The sequence below is a fragment of the Mercurialis annua genome, linkage group LG8 (assembly GCF_937616625.2).
Source record: "Mercurialis annua linkage group LG8, ddMerAnnu1.2, whole genome shotgun sequence".
NCBI classification, from domain to species: domain Eukaryota; kingdom Viridiplantae; phylum Streptophyta; class Magnoliopsida; order Malpighiales; family Euphorbiaceae; genus Mercurialis; species Mercurialis annua.
The window spans coordinates 4,525,219-4,544,972 of NC_065577.1; the positions used below are offsets into that span (position 1 = coordinate 4,525,219).

The 19,754-nt window shown below is 29.3% G+C and overlaps 1 protein-coding gene across 1 annotated transcript; it reads right to left on the minus strand.

Moving 5' to 3' along the window:
* Window positions 1-3,899: 3,899 nt before the first annotated feature.
* LOC126661176 (feruloyl CoA ortho-hydroxylase F6H1-3-like) lies at window positions 3,900-5,907 on the minus strand. Its single transcript, XM_050354990.2, has 2 exons — window positions 5,362-5,907; window positions 3,900-4,622 (listed from the first exon to the last, which is right to left on the minus strand). The coding sequence occupies exons 1-2, from the start codon at window positions 5,865-5,867 to the stop codon at window positions 4,037-4,039; spliced, it is 1,092 nt and encodes a 363-aa protein (XP_050210947.1). The 5' UTR covers window positions 5,868-5,907; the 3' UTR covers window positions 3,900-4,036.
* Between the last annotated feature and the right edge of the window lie 13,847 nt (window positions 5,908-19,754).

The following is a 19,754-nucleotide window of genomic DNA, read 5'->3' on the forward strand; positions in this document are numbered from 1 at the left end:
GGTTAAAAAGGAGGGTTATATAGCACTACTCAAATTCTAAACAGGAAAAATCCTATTATTTTAGTGATTAATAGAGGTAGTGGTTTTAGGCATCGAAAAACCATATCTATTTTTTCTAGCGATTTGTCTTAAGATATATGAAGAGAATTTTTATTTCTTTTTTATTATTTTAGTTTGAAAGATCTTCAATCGGTAAAGAAAATTTTAAAAATTATTAATTGAATTAAGATCTTAAACTTAAAAAAAAAGATTTTAAATTTATTAGTTTTGGATTTTTTTTAGGATATTTGTATAGTAGTTGTTCTTATCTTATTAGATAATTTTTGGATTTATATTGAAGATAAAACTTGAAAAATTTGAAACTTCAAGAATCAAGCGTTTCAAATCGTATTTTCAATATTTTAACCTTGTGTTTATTTGGGTAATCTTTTAATAGTTGAACAAGTCCTACTTGTTAACTATATTAACAACTCCCATCATTATCTTAGAATATTTCTTTCAATTCGTTGAAGAACCATTCATCTCTGTAATTTTGATTAGACCTAATTACTTAAAAAACTCTCACCTTGTAACATTATTTCGTTTATTTTTTTGACAATTTAATTAATTAAAGGATGCAAATATTAAAAACAATTAAATAGAAGGGTTATATTAAACCTTTTTCTATTTGTAAAAATACAAACAAATCCTTTAACTTTAAAACTATTCAAATAAATCCTAAAAATTAATCGTTTTAAATTTTTTATTCAAAAAATTCCGACAAACTATAACTCCATCGATTTACAAATCCGCTATCAAAATCCGATAAACATTTTCTATAAAAAACAATTTTTTTAAATTTTTTTTCCGAGCTCCTCCTTCATGAAAGGAAGAACAACTGCTCCTCCTTCGGACGGAGATCGGAATTTTTATTATAAATTATTTATATTTACGATTTTATATTTAAAAATTATTGATAATTAATATAAATTAAATAATTATTATATGTTTAATTTTGTAAAGAAGAAGGTATTTTTGTACTATTAAAAATATCATAGGATAATTAGAATATAAGTTAAAAAATGAAGGACTATTTTAAATTTTATTCTAAATGAAAAAAGTTCAATTTAATGCTTTAGGGTAGAGACGAAAATAAAAAATCAAAAAAATGGTACAAATAATTTTTGTCCTAAATTGGGGGTATAAACGAAATAATGTTAAAAGGTGGGAGTTTTTAAGCAATTAAGCCTTTTTATTATCATCGATGAAAGTTTTAGCCTTTGACAAAAAAATTATATATATTTTAAAGACATTTAAAAATAAAATAATACCACAAATGGGGGTTGGTCCAAGTGGTAAACGGCTTGATATCGCTTAAACAAGGTCTCGGGTTCGAGTCCTTGTGAATGCAAAAAAATTCCACTGGCAGACTCACCTACCATGCCAGGTGCGCGACGCAGGTCGGATCCGGATTAGTCAAGGCAAAGCCTTAGAAACCGGATGGGCTTACAAAAAAAAATAAAAATAAAATAATACCGCATTTGGTTTTTGAAATAGGGGAAGTAACTAAATAATCATGAATAAAGGACCATTTTACCCCCTCAACTTGGCACAAATTATTAAAAAGAATTTAAAATAGAAAAAATATCACTTTTATCCTGAATTTGGCAAAATTAGTAATAAAAATCTCTCCCCACTATCATCTAAGAGAGTGAGACACATTCTCCGTTTTTTATGGTGATTTTTTTTCAAAGTGAATTTTGATAGAAAAAAAATTTAAAATGATCCTATTTTTTTGGGTTCAATGTGATTGAATAAATTTTTTGTTTTTAAACAAGAATCAGACTAGATTGATTTTTAGTATACAGTGGTATCATTCGTACTGATTTGAAATTTTCATGAGAACTTGAATTAAAGAAAGGAATAATTGAAAATATTGAGATTGGAATTTACCATATTTTATTTTTATTCATAAGTATTTTTTATTTCACTTAAGAGCTGAAATTAATTAAATTGTTGTAAAAATCTAAACTTAAGAGGTTTTTTTAGCGATGTTCATAACACGTGTGTTAGATTTATATTTTGATTTATGCATTTTTGTTTCATAAACTCTATATATTGTCCAGTGTGTTTTTTTATAAAAGGCCAAATGTCGTAAAAAGGCAAAACCTTTCACAAAAGTTTCACAAAAGTCATGACCTTTCAATTTTATCGATTTTGGCCAAATATTTGGTTTCATAAAAGTCCCGACCTTTCAATTTTATCGATTTTGGCAAAAAATGGATTATTTGGTTTCACAAAAATCCTGACCTTTCAATATATGTGCATGCCACGTAGGCGCCACATAGGCAAAATTAAAATCAAATTGAGAGTTGGCCACAATTGAAATCAAATAATTTGTTTTTGCCCAAAATTAATAAAATTAAAAGGTCATAATTTTTGTGAAACTTTTATGAAAGGTTTGTCTTTTTTACAACACTTGACCTTTATAAAATAGTTTTAAACTAATTCTAAAAATATATTTTGCAACCGTTTTTCAAAAATAATTTCTATAAGAATTTCAAATGGTTTTTAAAAATGCAGTTTGCAACTGGTGTTAAATAGTTTCAAATAGTTTCTAAAAAATACATTTTGTATTTGTTTCTAAAAATAGTTTCTAATAAAATTTCAAACAGTTTTTTAAAATACGATTTTAAATGGTTCCAAATGCTTTCTAAAAATATTTTTCAATGATCATTAAAAATATATTGCAACATTTTGTAAAAAATTGCTTTCAAAAAATAGTTTTCAACGATTTGAAAACACAGTTCTAACAGTTACAGATAATGGTTTGTGTAAAAATAGTTCAAAATTATTTTCAAAAACATTTATAAAACAAATATATACAATATTTTAAAAACTCATTGTTAAGAAATATTGAAACCATCGAAAAAAATGAAAATCACAAAAATATTTATTTATTTTTTTTGAAAAAACCATACCTCTTTTTTTTTTCCCTCAAACTATTTTCTATAAGTCATTCCGAAAATTAAACAAAGATTAATTTGAGTTTTTTTTTTGTTTTCTTATAATTTTAACTTTACCTGTACTTTTCTTCAAAAATGATATTCGAACAAATTATTTAAAACTAAAAATTGACAATCCGGTGGCTAACTGAAAAACCTTGTGAATTGAGTATAGTTTAGGCTTATGAGTTGGATAGTTTCTAATCATAGTGGATCCTTAATTTAAATCCTTAATTAAAAAGCCGGCATGATCATGTCAGGTCGGCTGCAAGGGTTGACATAATGTATGGATTTGACACTTCTAAATTATCACCAAACTCAAAAGTATAGTATCTATTTGCTGGTTAAGTAGGGAGAATGTCCCAAACATTAGAACCTAATTATAAGTTCTCCCATAATTATTTCCGACGGTTGATTAAATTAACTACTACCCGCTTTTATAAATTAATTCTAATAATTAATTTAATCAAAAAGTATGATAAAAATAATACCTAATTTGATCTATAACTTGCTTTTCCTTCAAAAAAATCCATAAAATTAAAAAATAATCATTTGCGAGTTCTTAAAAAATCAAATCCATAGAGATATAGAAGTGTTAATAAAATCAGTTGATAACTTAATTAAAAAAAATAGACTACAATCTAATAGTTTAATTTATTTTTAGTCTAAATTAGTACAAAACAAATAAAAATTTAAAAAACTGATATAATATGTTTAATAGTTCAGTTAATAAAAATTTATTGACTCTAAATAAATTATAATTTATTCATGCATTTTTGGGTATTTCATTTTTATTTGGACTAAAATTGGATTAAAAATAAGTTGAACTACTAAAGATCGAATATCTCATTTATATCAATTAGGTCTTCCAACTTATTTTACTAACCTAATTATACATTTTTTGCTAAAAAGTAATTTCACCAATAAAGATTTTGATCGAATAGATAATTAATCTTAGGAATATTTTTCATACAGTTAAATAAAGATTTTTATTATACATCATTTGCATAGCATTATCAAAATAAAACATTAATATATATTATAGAAATTCATTATATCTCAGCAAATGCAACTGTCTTCTTGCCATCATGAGCCTTCCTGAAGAAATGTTTCACATAATCAGAATAAACAAAGTTCTTGTACTTCGGTTTCTCTCCGGTGGCAAGAATCTCAGGCAACGGACCGATCACGTCACTTGGCTTCGGATTAACGAAAATAGGAATTGAGATTCTGTTGTTTCTTCCACTTGCAATCACACAATGCTCAACACTTCTATACCTTCCATTACTCACTATTTGCAATGCATCTCCTACGTTTATCACGAGTGATCCTTCGATTGGAGGCACATGAACCCATCCGTCTTCTTCGCCTTTTCCTTCGTTGATTCGCACGTAAAGTCCTCCGATTCCGTCTTGGAGAAGGAACGTTAGCGATGAGACATCGGAGTGGCGGCCGACTCCGACGGTAAGATTAGGGTTTGGGCATTTGGGGTAGTAGTTAAGGTTGATCCTCTTTGATCCCATTAACAAAGATTCTTTTGCTTCATCTATTTCTTTCACATTCAATCTCTCCATTAATGCACCCATTAGCTTCTTGCAAAGAATTTCAGATTTTTTCATGTATTCCAAGCATTCGTCCCTGTAAGAAAAACATATAATTAGATAACGCAAAAAAAAACTCGGTAAAATATATTTTTCTAGACAAAACCATAGTGATATTTGTGTATTTTCCACTAAAGTTTTTGTAGTCATGCAAATCATGCTGAATATATTATATTCACACGCCAGTCAAAGAATTTACTTGATAAAAATAAATTACAATCTATGTGATTTTTTTCCCAATACTTATCTTATTTAAACATTTATTACAGGGAAATGGAGAACTATTATTAAACTTTATTAAAATGATTAAAAAACTTACAAAATTGTAAATTTAAAATATAACATTTTTATTTTAACATATTGAAAGTTTACCTAAATCTATCAATAGTTTAAATTCATTTTATTTAATAATTTTATTAAATAAAAATATAATTAATACTTTATATATAATTGACAATATTAACTTACAAAGATTTTAGTGATTTTTATTTCAATTAAATTTTTTATTTTTTTTGTTGAAAATGAAATAAAATAGCAATACTTTAGATAAAAAATATTTAAGCTAGATTTTATTTTTTAGTTAGATCTTTTGAATGACATGTGCATATATTCGACGTGGTTCACATAAATATTGGACCATGCTGATAAAAATAACATTTCAAAATATATATGACAAACCGTTTATATATAAAATAGTTCTTGATAGACATATATTATACCAAAAACATAATTATATAAGATAAATTTTAGTTTAAAAGTTGGAGTGACATTATTACCTGCAAGCAGAAGGCCATAATGCAGAGGCTTCATCCTCAGAAACATAAAAAAGACTCAAATAATCCTTCCATTCAAGCGCTTTCTCAGCGTCCGGACTGAAACTCGTACCGAACCGAACATTATGACTACACGAAACCTCCTTCGAAAACTGCCTCTTCTCCTCAGCGGGCAGCTCAAAAAACCGATGAGTTGCATCCTTAACTCCGTCAAGAACCTCCACCGGAACGCCGTGATTAACGAGCTGGAAGAATCCAAATTGCTCAGCAGCATCACAGATTGACTCCGCAACTTTCGGGTCGTCAAGAAAATGAGTCATATCAATAACAGGAATAGAATCCTGGGGAATGATGTTAATGAGAGCTTCTTGAGGTTGAATGTATTGTCTAGGAAGGCTTTTTAGCCCTAAATCAGACAGACCCTTAACTCCATTTCCTTTGTTAATCACAAAATCATTAAGATCAAATGAAGAATCAACGGTTGATTCTACAGCAAGAGTTGGAGCCATTATTAATGATAATTAGAGATTGAGAGAGTTAATTAAGGAATATATATAAAATGTGTTTAGGGTTGAAGAGAATGGAGAGGTGTAAGGTGGTATTTATAGTGAATAAAAAAGTTGAATTAGACAAAAGAAGCATGTGAGGATATTAAACTCCCTGGGTCACTCAAGTCTCTGGAAATTTCAAAAAGGTCACTAAAGTCAATTTTCTTATAAAGTGGTCACTGAATTATACCTTTTATTACAAAAATATTTCTATTATTACGAAAAGAATACTAAACTTTTTGTGAACTATAAAAAAATAATTGAATTATTTCTTTTATTACAAAAAGATCACTGAACTATTTTCCTTTTTGTAATTTTGGCTTGTCACGTAAGCAAAAATGCTAGATTTTTACGTTGTTTTATATGGGTGAATCCTTTTGTAATGAAAGATATAGTTAAGTGACCATTTTGTAAGAAAATTGACTTTAGTGACCTTTTTGAGATTTCCTGAGGCTTGAGTAACCCAGGAAGTTTAATATCCAGCATGTGATTATACTATTCATAGTTGATATTATGATAATTTAATAATGTCATAATTGGCCTCACCAACTACATTTGTTTGAATTTCTGATTCCAATGTACACTAACCTAACAATATTATTCCAAGTTGGTGCCTTATTGATAAATAGCTGCCATCATGTCTTCATCTGTTTACAAGTTCAAGAATTATTCTAAACAAAACTCAATAATAACATAATTAATTACTATTATATAAAAAGATATAAAAAAATTATCCACACTGAAATAAAAGTAGATACCGATTTTTTAAATATAAAAAATAAAAACGGAAAGAGATATATAAATAAATTCATGAGAATATTTACATTTATCAAAATTTTATTTATAAAGTATAATCATGTAAACAAATTATCACACATTAATTTATTTACTTGATAATTAATATTTTTGAACCTTTATAATTACAATTAAATTTTACAGCAGCTGTAAAATGTCATACTCCAGCTGTATATTTTACAGCAACTGTACATTCAACATTCAAACTCTGCCTACCACATATTACTGCCGTATATTTGACATTCAAACTCTTAGACTTCTGATTAATTAGTATTGTTTTTTGATGATTTGATTAAATTAGAATAATAGCTTATTAGTAATTAATTTAAGTATTTAGTTATTAGAAACATATTCTTTTAGAGATTTATTTATAGGTTTAAACTGTTGCAAGTCAGACATAAAATATATAAACATATCTTTAAAGCACTATAATTGTAAATAAAATATATTGTAGATGCCATTGGCAGGTATCGAATGTAAAACAGCAACTAGACGTCACATGGATACTCCAACGTAAAATCTAAAAATTGAACAGGCATGCATATGTTATCATATTTTTAATAACAAGCATATGATATTTAGAATTTTGTGAGTGTTTGATTAATTTATTTTACTGGAAAATATGAGCTATTTGACCATATAGTTTGTTGGTAAAGTAATATATTCAATTTTTTTAGATTTTGAGACTCAAACAAGAATTATTGTTTTATAGTTGGAAGACATTCATAAAGTGGTAATAATCAGAAAATATTGATATAGAAAGCGATATATAAGAGAATTAATTTTAATCGACGCTTTCTTCATATCAATTGAAAAGAAGCTCATACTCAAATTTTTTTTTCCTGAAGATTAAGAAGGAGGAATCGCTTGTGGCAAAATTTAAATTTAAGACCTAGCAGTTTGCTGCATAACGCTTCTAATCAATTTCGATCAAGGCGGGTGCACGATCAAGTTGACAATTTCTTTATACCTACCAGGCTTGAGTTCAGAATCGGAAAGTTTATTTTAAAAGATGCGTCCCTAATCAATTTCGATAAAATGCCCTCACGAGCCCGTCTGCGAGTGGCTGCATTCAAGAAATTTTATGTATTAAAAAGAAAAATCATCTTTTTATTTTATTTTTTAACAATTCATATCAGATTTAATTTTATCAAATTATTTAGATTATTATTTATCTAAAATTTAAAATAGAGTAGGACACGTTTGGACGTTCAGGTTAAATTTTAGAATAAATAGAAAATACAACAGGCAAACATGCCCTATAAGTTTGAAGTTTGCATCCTACGTTTGAAAAATGGTCCAATCTGATTCATTTGTACAAACACGCATTTTATCGTCAGCTTGCTTGGAAAGCAGAAGTCAACCTAAGTATTGGACCAGCACGTACGCCACGTAAGAACCGTCATCATATTGTTTTTATTTTATTATTAGTATCTTTTATTTATTTTAACTAAGTAATTTCTAGTTTTAATCTATGTTATCTACTTTTTTGTACTGGATGACTTAAAAACAAATTATTTTTATAACAAAACTAAATTGGATCCTAAATTTTAAAAATATATTTCTAATATTAAACTATGTCTATTTTATATGTAATCCTTCAAAATTTATCAATAATTTTAAACAAATTACTCATTATTCAATTTGACATATATGCTTTAATTAATATTAAGTTAAGAGATTTATATGGACATGTTTTGAAGCTTCACCGTATGTTTGTAATTTATATAATATTATTTTACAAATTATTTTAATATATCACGCTGCATGCTAACTAAATAATTTTTAAAATTATTGGTCATCTTTAAAATTAAACTAAATTTATCAAAATTAAAAAATTAATTAGTAATTTTTTTTATATTTTTAAACTTATTGAACATCTTACTTTTTGACTTTTTATTTTTTAAAAAAAACCTGTACTCAATAATGTAAGTTAATATTTTATATGCATTGTTTAACCTAGCTCAAATGGTGTATACATTTTTAACAAAATTTGCTAGATCGTGAGTTCGATTTCCACAAATGTTCCTCTTCTTCAATTATCAAAAAAAAAAAGTTTACATTGTTTATGAGAATAAAAATAAAGTTAATCGATAAAATTGTAAAAAATGACTAAATATACTACTTTGAGTAAACTAAATAATAACAATAAATAAATTTTACTTAGGGTTATTTTTAGTATTCCCTTTGTTAAAAATTATAATTTTTAACCAATGAGATATAATTCAAATGGTATAAGCGCTGGACAACAAACTGCTAGGTTGTGGATTCAAATCTTTCCACAAACACTCCCCTTTCCAATTATAAAAAAAAAAAAACTATATTTTTAATTCAATAATATAGAGATTTATGCAAAATGCAAATTTATTGCTTTAGTACTATAACTGAATGATATGGAATTATGGAAGTACTCAAGATATAAAGAATTTATTAATTACAATATCTCTGGAATTAAGGCTGCATTCATACCTAACTATCATCTCCTTTCTTCACTCCCAAGAAACAAATAAAATCTCTGTATATAGTCATATAAATATAGTCAAAAGAGAAAAAATTAGTGTAAAGTAAGTAAAATTAAATATATATTAGGCCACTAATTAAACTCCAATCAACTTGTTAATATGAGCTGGTGAGAAAACTCCTAGTCCCTTCCAAGAGAGTAAGACATTAATTCAATCTTCAATGACTTATAGGATGACATTTAAATGCCAACATACCAAATGAATTCTTTTAAAATAAACTTTACTTAACCAAGAACTCAAGAAGCAAAAAAAATTACCCAATGGTATTTAATTATTATATTAAAACATGCACCTACTAAACTAACAAGTCTAGCACTAAATTTCACAATTTGCATTTCAGCAAAATATTTTTAATTAGAAGATGTGAGGCAGGCATAATTGACTATGGAAAAAGAAATAAATTTCAAATTTTCTTTTGACCATATCAAATTTCTAATTAAGCTTAAACATGCCAACAACCAAGTAGATAATTGTGATCAGTTCATACATTTTTTATTTATATTAAAAATTACACTTGCTGAAGAAACAATGATTGAATTAAATACATTCATTTAAAATAATGTAATTATTAATTTAATTATCTTAAATTGATGATCCAATTAGATCACAGGTTTACTCCTATCAGGGTGAAGACTTTGTTTGGTTATTGACTAATTATATAAATTAATATGGACAAATCTTTCTTTTGTTTTCTGTACATTGTTTTCCCCTAGAGTTTAAGGTTAGGTAGTAATGCAATAGATTTAGAGCAATTATATTAAAACAATTTGCTTTCACAGATTAGTACTAAAATAACATTTGGAGTGCGAATGTAGATGTGAAGGAGATGTTTTTCACATGGAAATGAAAAAATCCAGAGTTATTAGTGAAAAAATATTGGAGAATTAAAAATCGGTTTTCATTTCTTTTGCATATTAGTCCAGTTAACTCTATAGTTATAATCTATAAAAAGACCTTTATATATGTAACTTAATATAATTTTCAATTGCTCAAAATTTCTGAGATGATATTATACTTCAAGTAAAGATACAAATATATCCTTCAACTTCTAAACAAAGAATACTTATATCCTTAAACCCTAATTTGTTGCAGCTTGACCCTTAAATTTAAAAATCAATCATTTTCCTAGCCGGAATATATACATGATGAGTTATTTGCACCAATTTAATATTTTTAAAGTGTAAGTTTCGCCGTATTTGTGACTGATTTAATTGTCACAAATTGATAATTTTTTATAGTGTTAGAGTTTAGAGACACGAATACTCTTGATCAGAGTTTGAGGATGTAACAGTACATAATAATTTTTAAATAAAATGTATTTCCTATTTAAAAATTTAAAATAATGATAATGTGGAAAAATTAATATCAAAAAATTAATTAAATTGCTTTTTTTGGTAATATAATATATCCTAATTTAATTATGAATATCCTAATTTAGTCTTATATATTTTGTTGTTATTATCGCTTGGTTCGTTTAATAGCAATTCCAGGAAAGTATAGCTTATGGGAAGTTAAGTTCTCAGTAAGTTTGATAAATGTTACTTATTTTGAGTTTTACTTCCCAGTAAGTACGAAATTGATTTTATTATAATACTATAATTTTAATTAAAAGACAAAAATGTCTTTTGATAATTTTTATATCGTTAAACAAACAAATATTGTCTTTTTTAAATAGAGCAAGAAATATTTTAATTATCGCTTATTAACTTGAATCTTGCGATTCAAATACTATTTAAGAGAGTTTTTAAATATTAAAATTAAAAAATTAAAAGTTCATAGTTTAATTTTAAATAATATAAGAATTATTGATAATGATATTAAATAAAAATATTTAATTTTATTATAAATAATTATTATAAAATAAAATAGATATATTTTTTGAAGTAAATAAAAATATTTATTATATGAATTTTGACACGAATTGTGGCGTGTTTTTCTACGCCAAAATTAAAAGTTTGTGTCAAATATCAAAAACACGTGATAGTTCGTGATTTTTGATGCATTTAAATCTAAAATAAATGCAAGTCAATCTTTCATACCAACTTTCTTAATATTTTCATTACAAAAAAATGACTTGTACCCCATAAGTTCAGCAGCGTATTTATACCTATTACCAATAATAAAATATGTAATTCAATATATTTATATTATTTGAGATGATATTCGAATTTAAATTTTCACTTAAAAAGGGTGAAATCTATATTTGAAAAAAATATTCACATTTTTACTGTAATCCAAAAGAAAAATTATTACACGCAACCGTTGCGCCATGTCATTCGTGCAACAAGCCAATGATGCGTTAGTTATGTGCAAAAAGTGATAATAAAAAAATTAAATGATAATTAAAAGATTCCCTATCGCAAATACTCATTGGCTTGTTGTAAATATGACATGGCACAACCAATGCATGGGATAAACAACCAATCCAAAATTGAGTGTATGTTTATTTCACTGCAAAAAATATGTCTGTGACCACAAATGCAAGTGTGTCCGTACGTAAGAAACACTGATTATTTCGTGATAAAGAGCCATACCATGTAACCGTTGCATTATATATCATTCGTACAATAAATTAATAGTATATGTAATTAATTATATAAAATTTTAAATAATTAAAAAAATAAATAATTATTAAAAAAAAATTTAGTTTGTTATGAATATTATATAGCACAACCATTACATAACGCATTTTTTTTATAATATTTATGTACAGAAGTTGAACTAGATATATGCTTCGTGCATAATTTATTTTTGTTAAATGATATTTTAATCAGATATAATTTTAGGCTGAACGATATATTATTTTAACTATTTTTAATTTTTTAAACCAATATTACAATTTGGCTTAATTTTTATTTTTTTAACATAGAAAGAGTACAAAAATAAAGAATTAGGAGTGAGCAAAAACCGACTCGAATCAAAAAATTGAGTTAAACCAAAAATAATATTAAAGTGGTTTAAACAGTGGGTTTGGTTTAGGATTTTAAGGTTTTTGGGTTTTCGGTTATAATTTGGTAACAGGGCTCGGTTAATTGAACTGAACCGGAAAAACGATATTCTTAAAACGATGTCGTTTTACATTTTTAATAGGGTGAGTATTCCTAAGGCTAATTTTCACTCACCTCACCAACACTTGCACTCTCTCTAATTAGAAACCCTAACTCTCATATGCTCTCTCCTCTCGCCTCACTTCTCTCCACTCTCAGTAATCGAAGAAACCCTAGCTCTCTAATGGTTTTCATGTCTGATAAACACGGTTATAGATTTGGCCAGTCATCGTTCTTCTCTGTTACAACAAAGTAAAATCTGAATTTATTTTGCATGTTACCTTTTCGGTTCTGAAAAGCTTAATTGATGAAATTTCTAATGATTTTGTGAAGATATATTTGAAATTTTAAGGTAAACAGAGTCTATTTAGAATTATTTTTTATTTCATATATTAATTTATTGTGTTTCACTTTTTTTTTCTTTGTGCTGTGTTGTTTATTGTTATAGAGCATGTATTTCTTATCAAAAAAGACCAGATTTAAAGGTATATCCGAGATGAACTTCTTATAGTTTATTGTGAATGTTGCTAATCAAATGTCCGCAATTGTTCTATGTTTGCTAATCAAATATCCGCGATTGTTCTATGTTTGCTAATCAAATGTCTTCTGTTTTGTTTATATTTTTATGAACAACTTCTCAAAATTTATTTGAAAAAAATAACTTCAGTGAAGCTTTGAAAGGATAATGGTAAGGTAATATGACTCTTGCTGAATCTAGAAATTGTGAATATTATGGTGGAAGCTTAATATTTTATTGTGACTTGTGATGCCAATGATGTGTGAGTTATATTTGAATTTTTTTGTAATGGTTGCCTATTTGAGGTTATTTTGTACCTGTTTGTATTATAGATGGAATTTGAGATTGTGATTCACCAAACAACTAGCCAACTTGAGCCTACAATTGGCCAAGCAGTTAATGTGGAAGCAATTTTTTTTTTAAATAGACTTGATCCTGTTGCACATAATGCTAACAATGTGTAAGCTATACCTAATCCTGTTTGTGCTGGCCAAAATGATGATGTGGGGGTAAATAAAAAAAAGAAGAAGAAAGGAGTCACAACAATGATCAGTAGTATATGACTATTTTACATCCATTAAATATGGAAATGGTGTCACTTTACAAGTAAATTGTAAGTATTGTGCTCGTATTTATAACTGTCATACCAAAAAGAATGGTACAACTACTTTTAGGAGTCATATGCTTAAATGCACTAAACATCCACACATTGTTGAAACTAGGCAAGTCCTTTTATCTTTTCCACCTGCTGTGAATGTAGATGGTGTTGCCGGTCCTGATATGTTTAATGTTGCTGCATGGAAATTTGGTCATGATGGAGTTAGGCAAGCTATTCCATATATGATAATTACTGATGAATTGCCCTTTAAGTTTGTTGAGGAACATGGGTTTAGAAAGCTAACGAATGTTGCTTGTCCAATGTTTAAAATCCCTTCTAGATTTACTGGAAATAGAGACTATTATAACATGTTTGTTGAGGGGAGACTGAAACTAAAAAACATTCTTAAAACAAGTACAAATATAGTTAGTCTAACTAGTGATTCATGAATTTCTAATCAAAGACTTAACTATATATGTATCACTGTCCATTATATTGATAATGACTAGAAACTTCATAAAAAGATAGTCTCTTTTGTCCATTGTTCTAAGCTTAAAGGTGGGCATTTTGCTAAAGCTTTATAAACCTGTTTGCAAGAGAGCGTGGGATTCAAAATATTTTTTTTATAACTCTTGATAATGCTAAAAAAAATAGTACTACTATTTTTTTTCATAAAAAAATGATAAGTTGGAGGTGTAATTTTGTTAGATGTAAATATGAACACATGAGATGTATTTTTTACATTCTTAATCTTATGGTTTCTAATGGCTTGAAAAAGTCTGGTTCCCGTTGTTGGAGGAATCAATTCCAAGCCTGTTGAATTTCCATTGGATCCCTCAGAAACATTCTGAGCCTTTTTAATATCCTCAATGGTCTGACTTTCAACAAACACGGCATCACGGCTTCTGATGAGCTTCTTATGGACTGGATCGTAGAATCTATAGCCAAACTGATCTTGACCATAACCCACAAACACGCATTCTCGTGTCTTAGCATCAAGCTTGTACCTCTCGTCTTTGGGAATATGCACAAATGCTTTGCACCCAAACACCCGTAGATGACAATAGGAAACTTCCTTTCCCGTCCACACTCTCTCAGGAGTATCAGACTGTAAAGGGATACACGTTGAAAGGTTAAGCACATACACTGCTGTCAGTAGAGCTTCACCCCAAAACATCTTAGGCAACTTTGCATGTGAGAGTAAACATCTAACTCTCTCCATCAAAGTCCTGTTCATCCTCTCAGCCAAACCATTCAACTGCGGCGTCTTAGGAGGTGTTGTTTGATGCCGAATACCATTGATTATGAACACAAGCAGAAATGGATTGAAGCCATGCAAGATGAGATAAGATCCTTGCATGAGAATGATAATTTTAAGCTGGTGAAGTTGCCTAAAGGCAAGAGAGCTTTGAAGAACAAGTGGGTGTTCAGGATAAAGAATGAGGAACACGGTCTCCAACCACGTTTCAAAGCTAGACTAGTTGTCAAGGGATTCGGCCAAAGAAAGGGAATTGACTTTGATGAGATTTTTTCACCAGTGGTGAAAATGACATCCATTCGTACAGTGCTAGGGTTAGCAGCAAGCCTCGACCTGAAGATCGAGCAGATGGATGTAAAGACTGCCTTCCTTCATGGTGATTTGGAGGAAGAGATATACATGGAGCAGCCAGAGGGTTTCGAAGAAAAGGGGAAAGAGCAGTACGTCTTCAAGTTGAAGAAAAGTCTATATGGCTTAAAACAAGCACCGAGACAATGGTACAAGAAGTTTGAGTCTGTTATGGGGGAGCAAGGGTACCAGAAGACTACTTCAGACCATTGTGTGTTCGTGCAGAAATTCTCTGATGAGGATTTTATTATACTTCTGCTCTATGTGGATGACATGTTGATCGTTGGCCAGAATATTTCAAGAATCAACAACTTGAAAAAGCAGTTGAGCAAGTCTTTTGCAATGAAAGACTTGGGATCGGCAAGGCAAATTCTAGGCATGAAGATAACCAGAAATAGAGGCTCCAATAAGCTATGGTTATCACAGGAGAAGTACATTCAGAAAGTACTTCAAAGGTTCAACATGGATAACGCTAAAGCGGTTAGCTGCCCCCTTGCTAATCATTTTAGATTGAGTTCTGAACAGTGCCCTTCTACTGAGAAAGAGAAGGAGGAGATGGAAAGAGTTCCATATGCTTCAGCAGTTGGGAGCTTGATGTATGCCATGGTATGTACACGGCCAGATATTGCTCACTCGGTTGGAGTAGTGAGTCGATTCCTTTCAAATCCTGGAAAAGAACATTGGGCTGCAGTGAAATGGATTCTTAGATACCTTCAAGGTACATCAAGAATGTGTCTATCTTTTGGAGATGGAGAACCTGTGTTAGTTGGCTACACAGATGCAGATATGGCTGGCGATGTTGACTCGAGAAAGTCTACATCAGGATATCTGATTTCATTTGCAGGGGGAGCCGTGTCATGGCAATCGAGACTACAGAAATGTGTTGCGCTCTCAACAACAGAAGCAGAGTTTATTGCAGCAACTGAAGCTTGTAAAGAGTTGCTATGGATGAAGAAGTTCCTAAGTGAGCTTGGTTTCCACCAAACGAAGTACGAGCTGTTTTGTGATAATCAAAGCGCTATTCACCTCGGGAAGAATTCCTTCTTTCATTCAAGATCTAAGCATATTGATGTGAGATATCACTGGATTCGAGATGTATTGGAGATGAAGCTGCTACAGCTAGAAAAGATCCATACTGATGAAAATGGATCTGACATGTTAACTAAAGCTCTTCCGCGGGGAAAATTTGAATATTGTCGACAAGCAGCTGGAATGGTGGTGCCTCCCATGTAGTCGGGAGGGGGAGATTTGTTGGCGTGGGTCCCTCCAACATGTGGGCTCACATGATGTAATTATTAAAAAATAAAATAAAAAAATAATACATCACTTGGAGTAACCTCCAAGCAAATTGCTTGGAGGCTACTCCAAGCAAATTGTCGTGGCCTCCAAGCAATTTTGCTTGGAGGCAACTCACTTCCTTGCCTATAAATAGAGGCAAGGAGGTGAATGAAGGAAGATCACCAAAATTCACAAGCATTTGTGAGTGAGAGTATTAGCTTCAAGCTAATAGGCGAGCTAGAGAAACGTTTTCTCTAAAGGGTGAGGGGTGAGAAAATTGAGAGATAAAAATAGTGAAGTTACGGGTGTGTGGGAAACACTTGAGTGTCATTATTTTGGTGAGATCTCTCTGTAAAATTACTCTCTTTGTAAGCCTACTATTTTGCTAGTGGAAGAATTATTCGGACTTTGTCCCGTGGACGTAATCCAGCATTTTGGGTGAACCACGTTAAAAATTCTCGGTGTCATTTATCATTTTGTTTCTGCCGTTCTTGATTTATCTTCGACGCTAACGATTAGGCTAGTTGGAATTTCCTATTGTGAAGTAAGTTATATCGTGTTGAATTCTGTCTAGGAGGTTGGTACTTAAGTGGTCTGCTCGCGATCCTCCAATCTTTCCTGGGAATTTTTCCGGTATAATTATTAGCACAATACGTTATTCACTAGCATAATCAATTGAATTTCCGCTGTGCCGCCCAACAGGTTCCTCATATGAAAATGTTAGAGGGGGCAGTTAGATACCTTAAAAAATCACCTCTTAGGTGGAGTAAGTTTAAAGAATGTAAACAATCAATCGAAACTGTTTGTAAGCGTCATTGTGTTTAGATGTCCCAACTAGATGGAATTCAACATATCTTATGTTAAGTACTACTTTGTTGTATCAAAAAATATTTGAAGAGTATGAGAAAGTGGAGTCCAGTTTTAGGAAAGACTTGGATGATGATGTGCCTGATTTCAGTGATAGGGAAAATGTTATGGAGTTATGTGGTATGTTAGAGTATCCACAATTGAGTGCTATTTTTTATGCTATATTTAGCATGGAAAATGACAAAATGCTACATTTAACATACCTTTTAAATTTCATCTCCTATGCAAAATGTCAAAATAAGTGTTATAATTGTTTACTATGATAATTTTTTATTATTACATTTTAAAAATTCAATCATATGCTTAATAATTTTTTTTATAATATACTATGATCACGTACAGAAGTGATGCCCTTCGGCTCGGTAATATGGACAAATAATTTTTTTTATTTAATATAATAATAAATTCTTTTAAATAGAATAATTATGTGAATCAATGAATTATAAACAAATAAAAAAATTATAAATTATTTTAATATGTTAGCGTGTGGTCTATAAATAAAAAATTTAATCAATAGAGATCGTAAAAATAAAAAAAAAGCATAAAATTTAAAATAAATAATAAATAATAAAAAAATACAAAGAAAATAATAGTAGAATCTTAATTAAAAATGAATTTTGATTGATTGTTAAAATTTAGCATATGCTGTAATGGATGCTAAATTTAACATGCAATACAGCATATGCTAAATTTAGCATGGAGTATAGAACTGCATTGAAGTTGAATTTTATGCTTCGATGCTAAATTATAGCATTAGCAAGCCAATTTTGCATTGCATTGTGGATGCTCTTAGAATGCTTTTATAAAACGACTTTGAGAATTTCTAGTTCTCTTTATTTGACTTCTAACAACCATTTAAATGAGATTTTTGATTGTGTACAATTCCATAAGATTGGATTGTTTCCACTGAGGTGTATTTGAGGTTCATATAAACTAGAATGAAAGCTAAATTTGATAAGTATTGGGGTGATCCATTAATAATGAATAAATTGATATTTTTTTCCAGTATTTTAGATCATAGGAATAGAATTGTGTTCATGGCGTATACCTTGATCAGATGTATGATTCTCACCAAGGGAAATTCTTATTTACTTGTTTGATGGATGACTTTCTTGAGCCGTTTAATGACTATGATGTACAATACAAGAAATAATTGGTTGTTGTTTGTCAGAGTAGCTCCTAATCTAAATATCTTGGCCAATGCTCTCAAGTAAATTCTATATTGAAAGAAAGGTTCATACAATAAATGTTGGAGACTGTTAGTGTTGGTTTAAGCAAGAAATTTGAACTTGATGTCTACTTAAATGAGACAATAATTTCTAATGATGGAAATTTTAATATCTCGAGATGGTGGAAGTTCAATTCTAAAAGGTTTCCAGTCCTATCTAGACTTGCTCGGGATGTACTTGCAGCACCAGTCTCCACAGTTGCTTCAGAGAAATCATCATAGAGAAGTATCGCGATGATGAGAAATATTCCGGAAAAACATGACGACAAAAAAATTACGACAAGAAATCAACCGAAAGACAAGCGACGACGAGATGGAAGAAAGAAACGATCGAAAGAAAAAGAGATGAAGAAAAAATTTGATAAGGAGAGAAGTAAAGCGAAAGAGAGAAATTTGATGGGGGAACAAAGAATCACTTTTCCCATTCAAAAGTAGACAAAAAGGATCACTTACAACTTTAATTTGGAATAATCAGCTCAAAACCTGTCTCCCCACCTTACCAAGAGTGTGAGACACACTCTCTGGTTTTATTGATGGTTTTTTCTGAAACTGGAATTATTTTTATGGCAAAAAATTTAAAATGGTCCTAATTTTTAATATTTTAAATTAATATCTAATAATTAAAAAAATACTTTGATTCTTTTAATCCTTTTAATTTTATATATTAAATTCACTGTCCATATTTTATATTATTAATAAAAAAAATTTGTTCTCAGCTCCTCGTCTGAGAAGAGGAGCAAATGCTCCTTGTTCAAGAACAGACTGAACGAGGTCTCTTTTTTCAAGAACAGACTGAACGAGGTCTCTTCCTTAAGAACAGACCGATGTACATCTTTCCCGAGGAGTAGCAACTCCTCTTTTCCGGCGACCGAAAATCAAAAAAGAAATTGAGTTTAAAAAAAGTTCAAAAAATCCCTGAATTAATTAGAATTTAATTAGAATTAATTAGAATTAATTATAATATTTATGAAACTCAGTCTCCAATTAAGGCGCCACGTCAGTATATGGAGGGTTTTTGAGCCGGTTTTGACAAAGAGGGTAAAATGATTCTTTATTCTTTGATAGAGGAAGAGAAGCAAAAATAAAGAGAGAATTTGTATGAAGAGAAAAAAAATGTGACGGCTATTTAAAAAAAAAAATTGTGATGCCTAAAATGATATAAAATCCTAATATATAGTAGGATATTCTGATATCATATTTTAAATAAATTTCAAAAAGTATTACAGGGTAGGCTGAAAATAATGGTGTAAATATGTTTTATAAAATATTTTAAAAATAATCTCTAAAAAATAAGAATAGTTTTATGCTAGAATTTGTTTTTAATTAATTTAAGTCTCACTAAGCTAAATAAATATATTTATATTTTATACAATGGCTTAGACATTCACCT

What these genes read in the sequence shown, in the direction of transcription:
- LOC126661176 (XM_050354990.2), bottom strand. Translation starts at nt 5,867, where the DNA reads ATGGCTCCAACTCTTGCTGTAGAATCAACCGTTGATTCTTCATTTGAT. An exon ending in TTATGGCCTTCTGCTTGCAG is followed by an intron (nt 4,623 to 5,361) that starts GTAATAATGTCA and finishes TTTTTCTTACAG; the next exon opens with GGACGAATGCTTGGAATACA.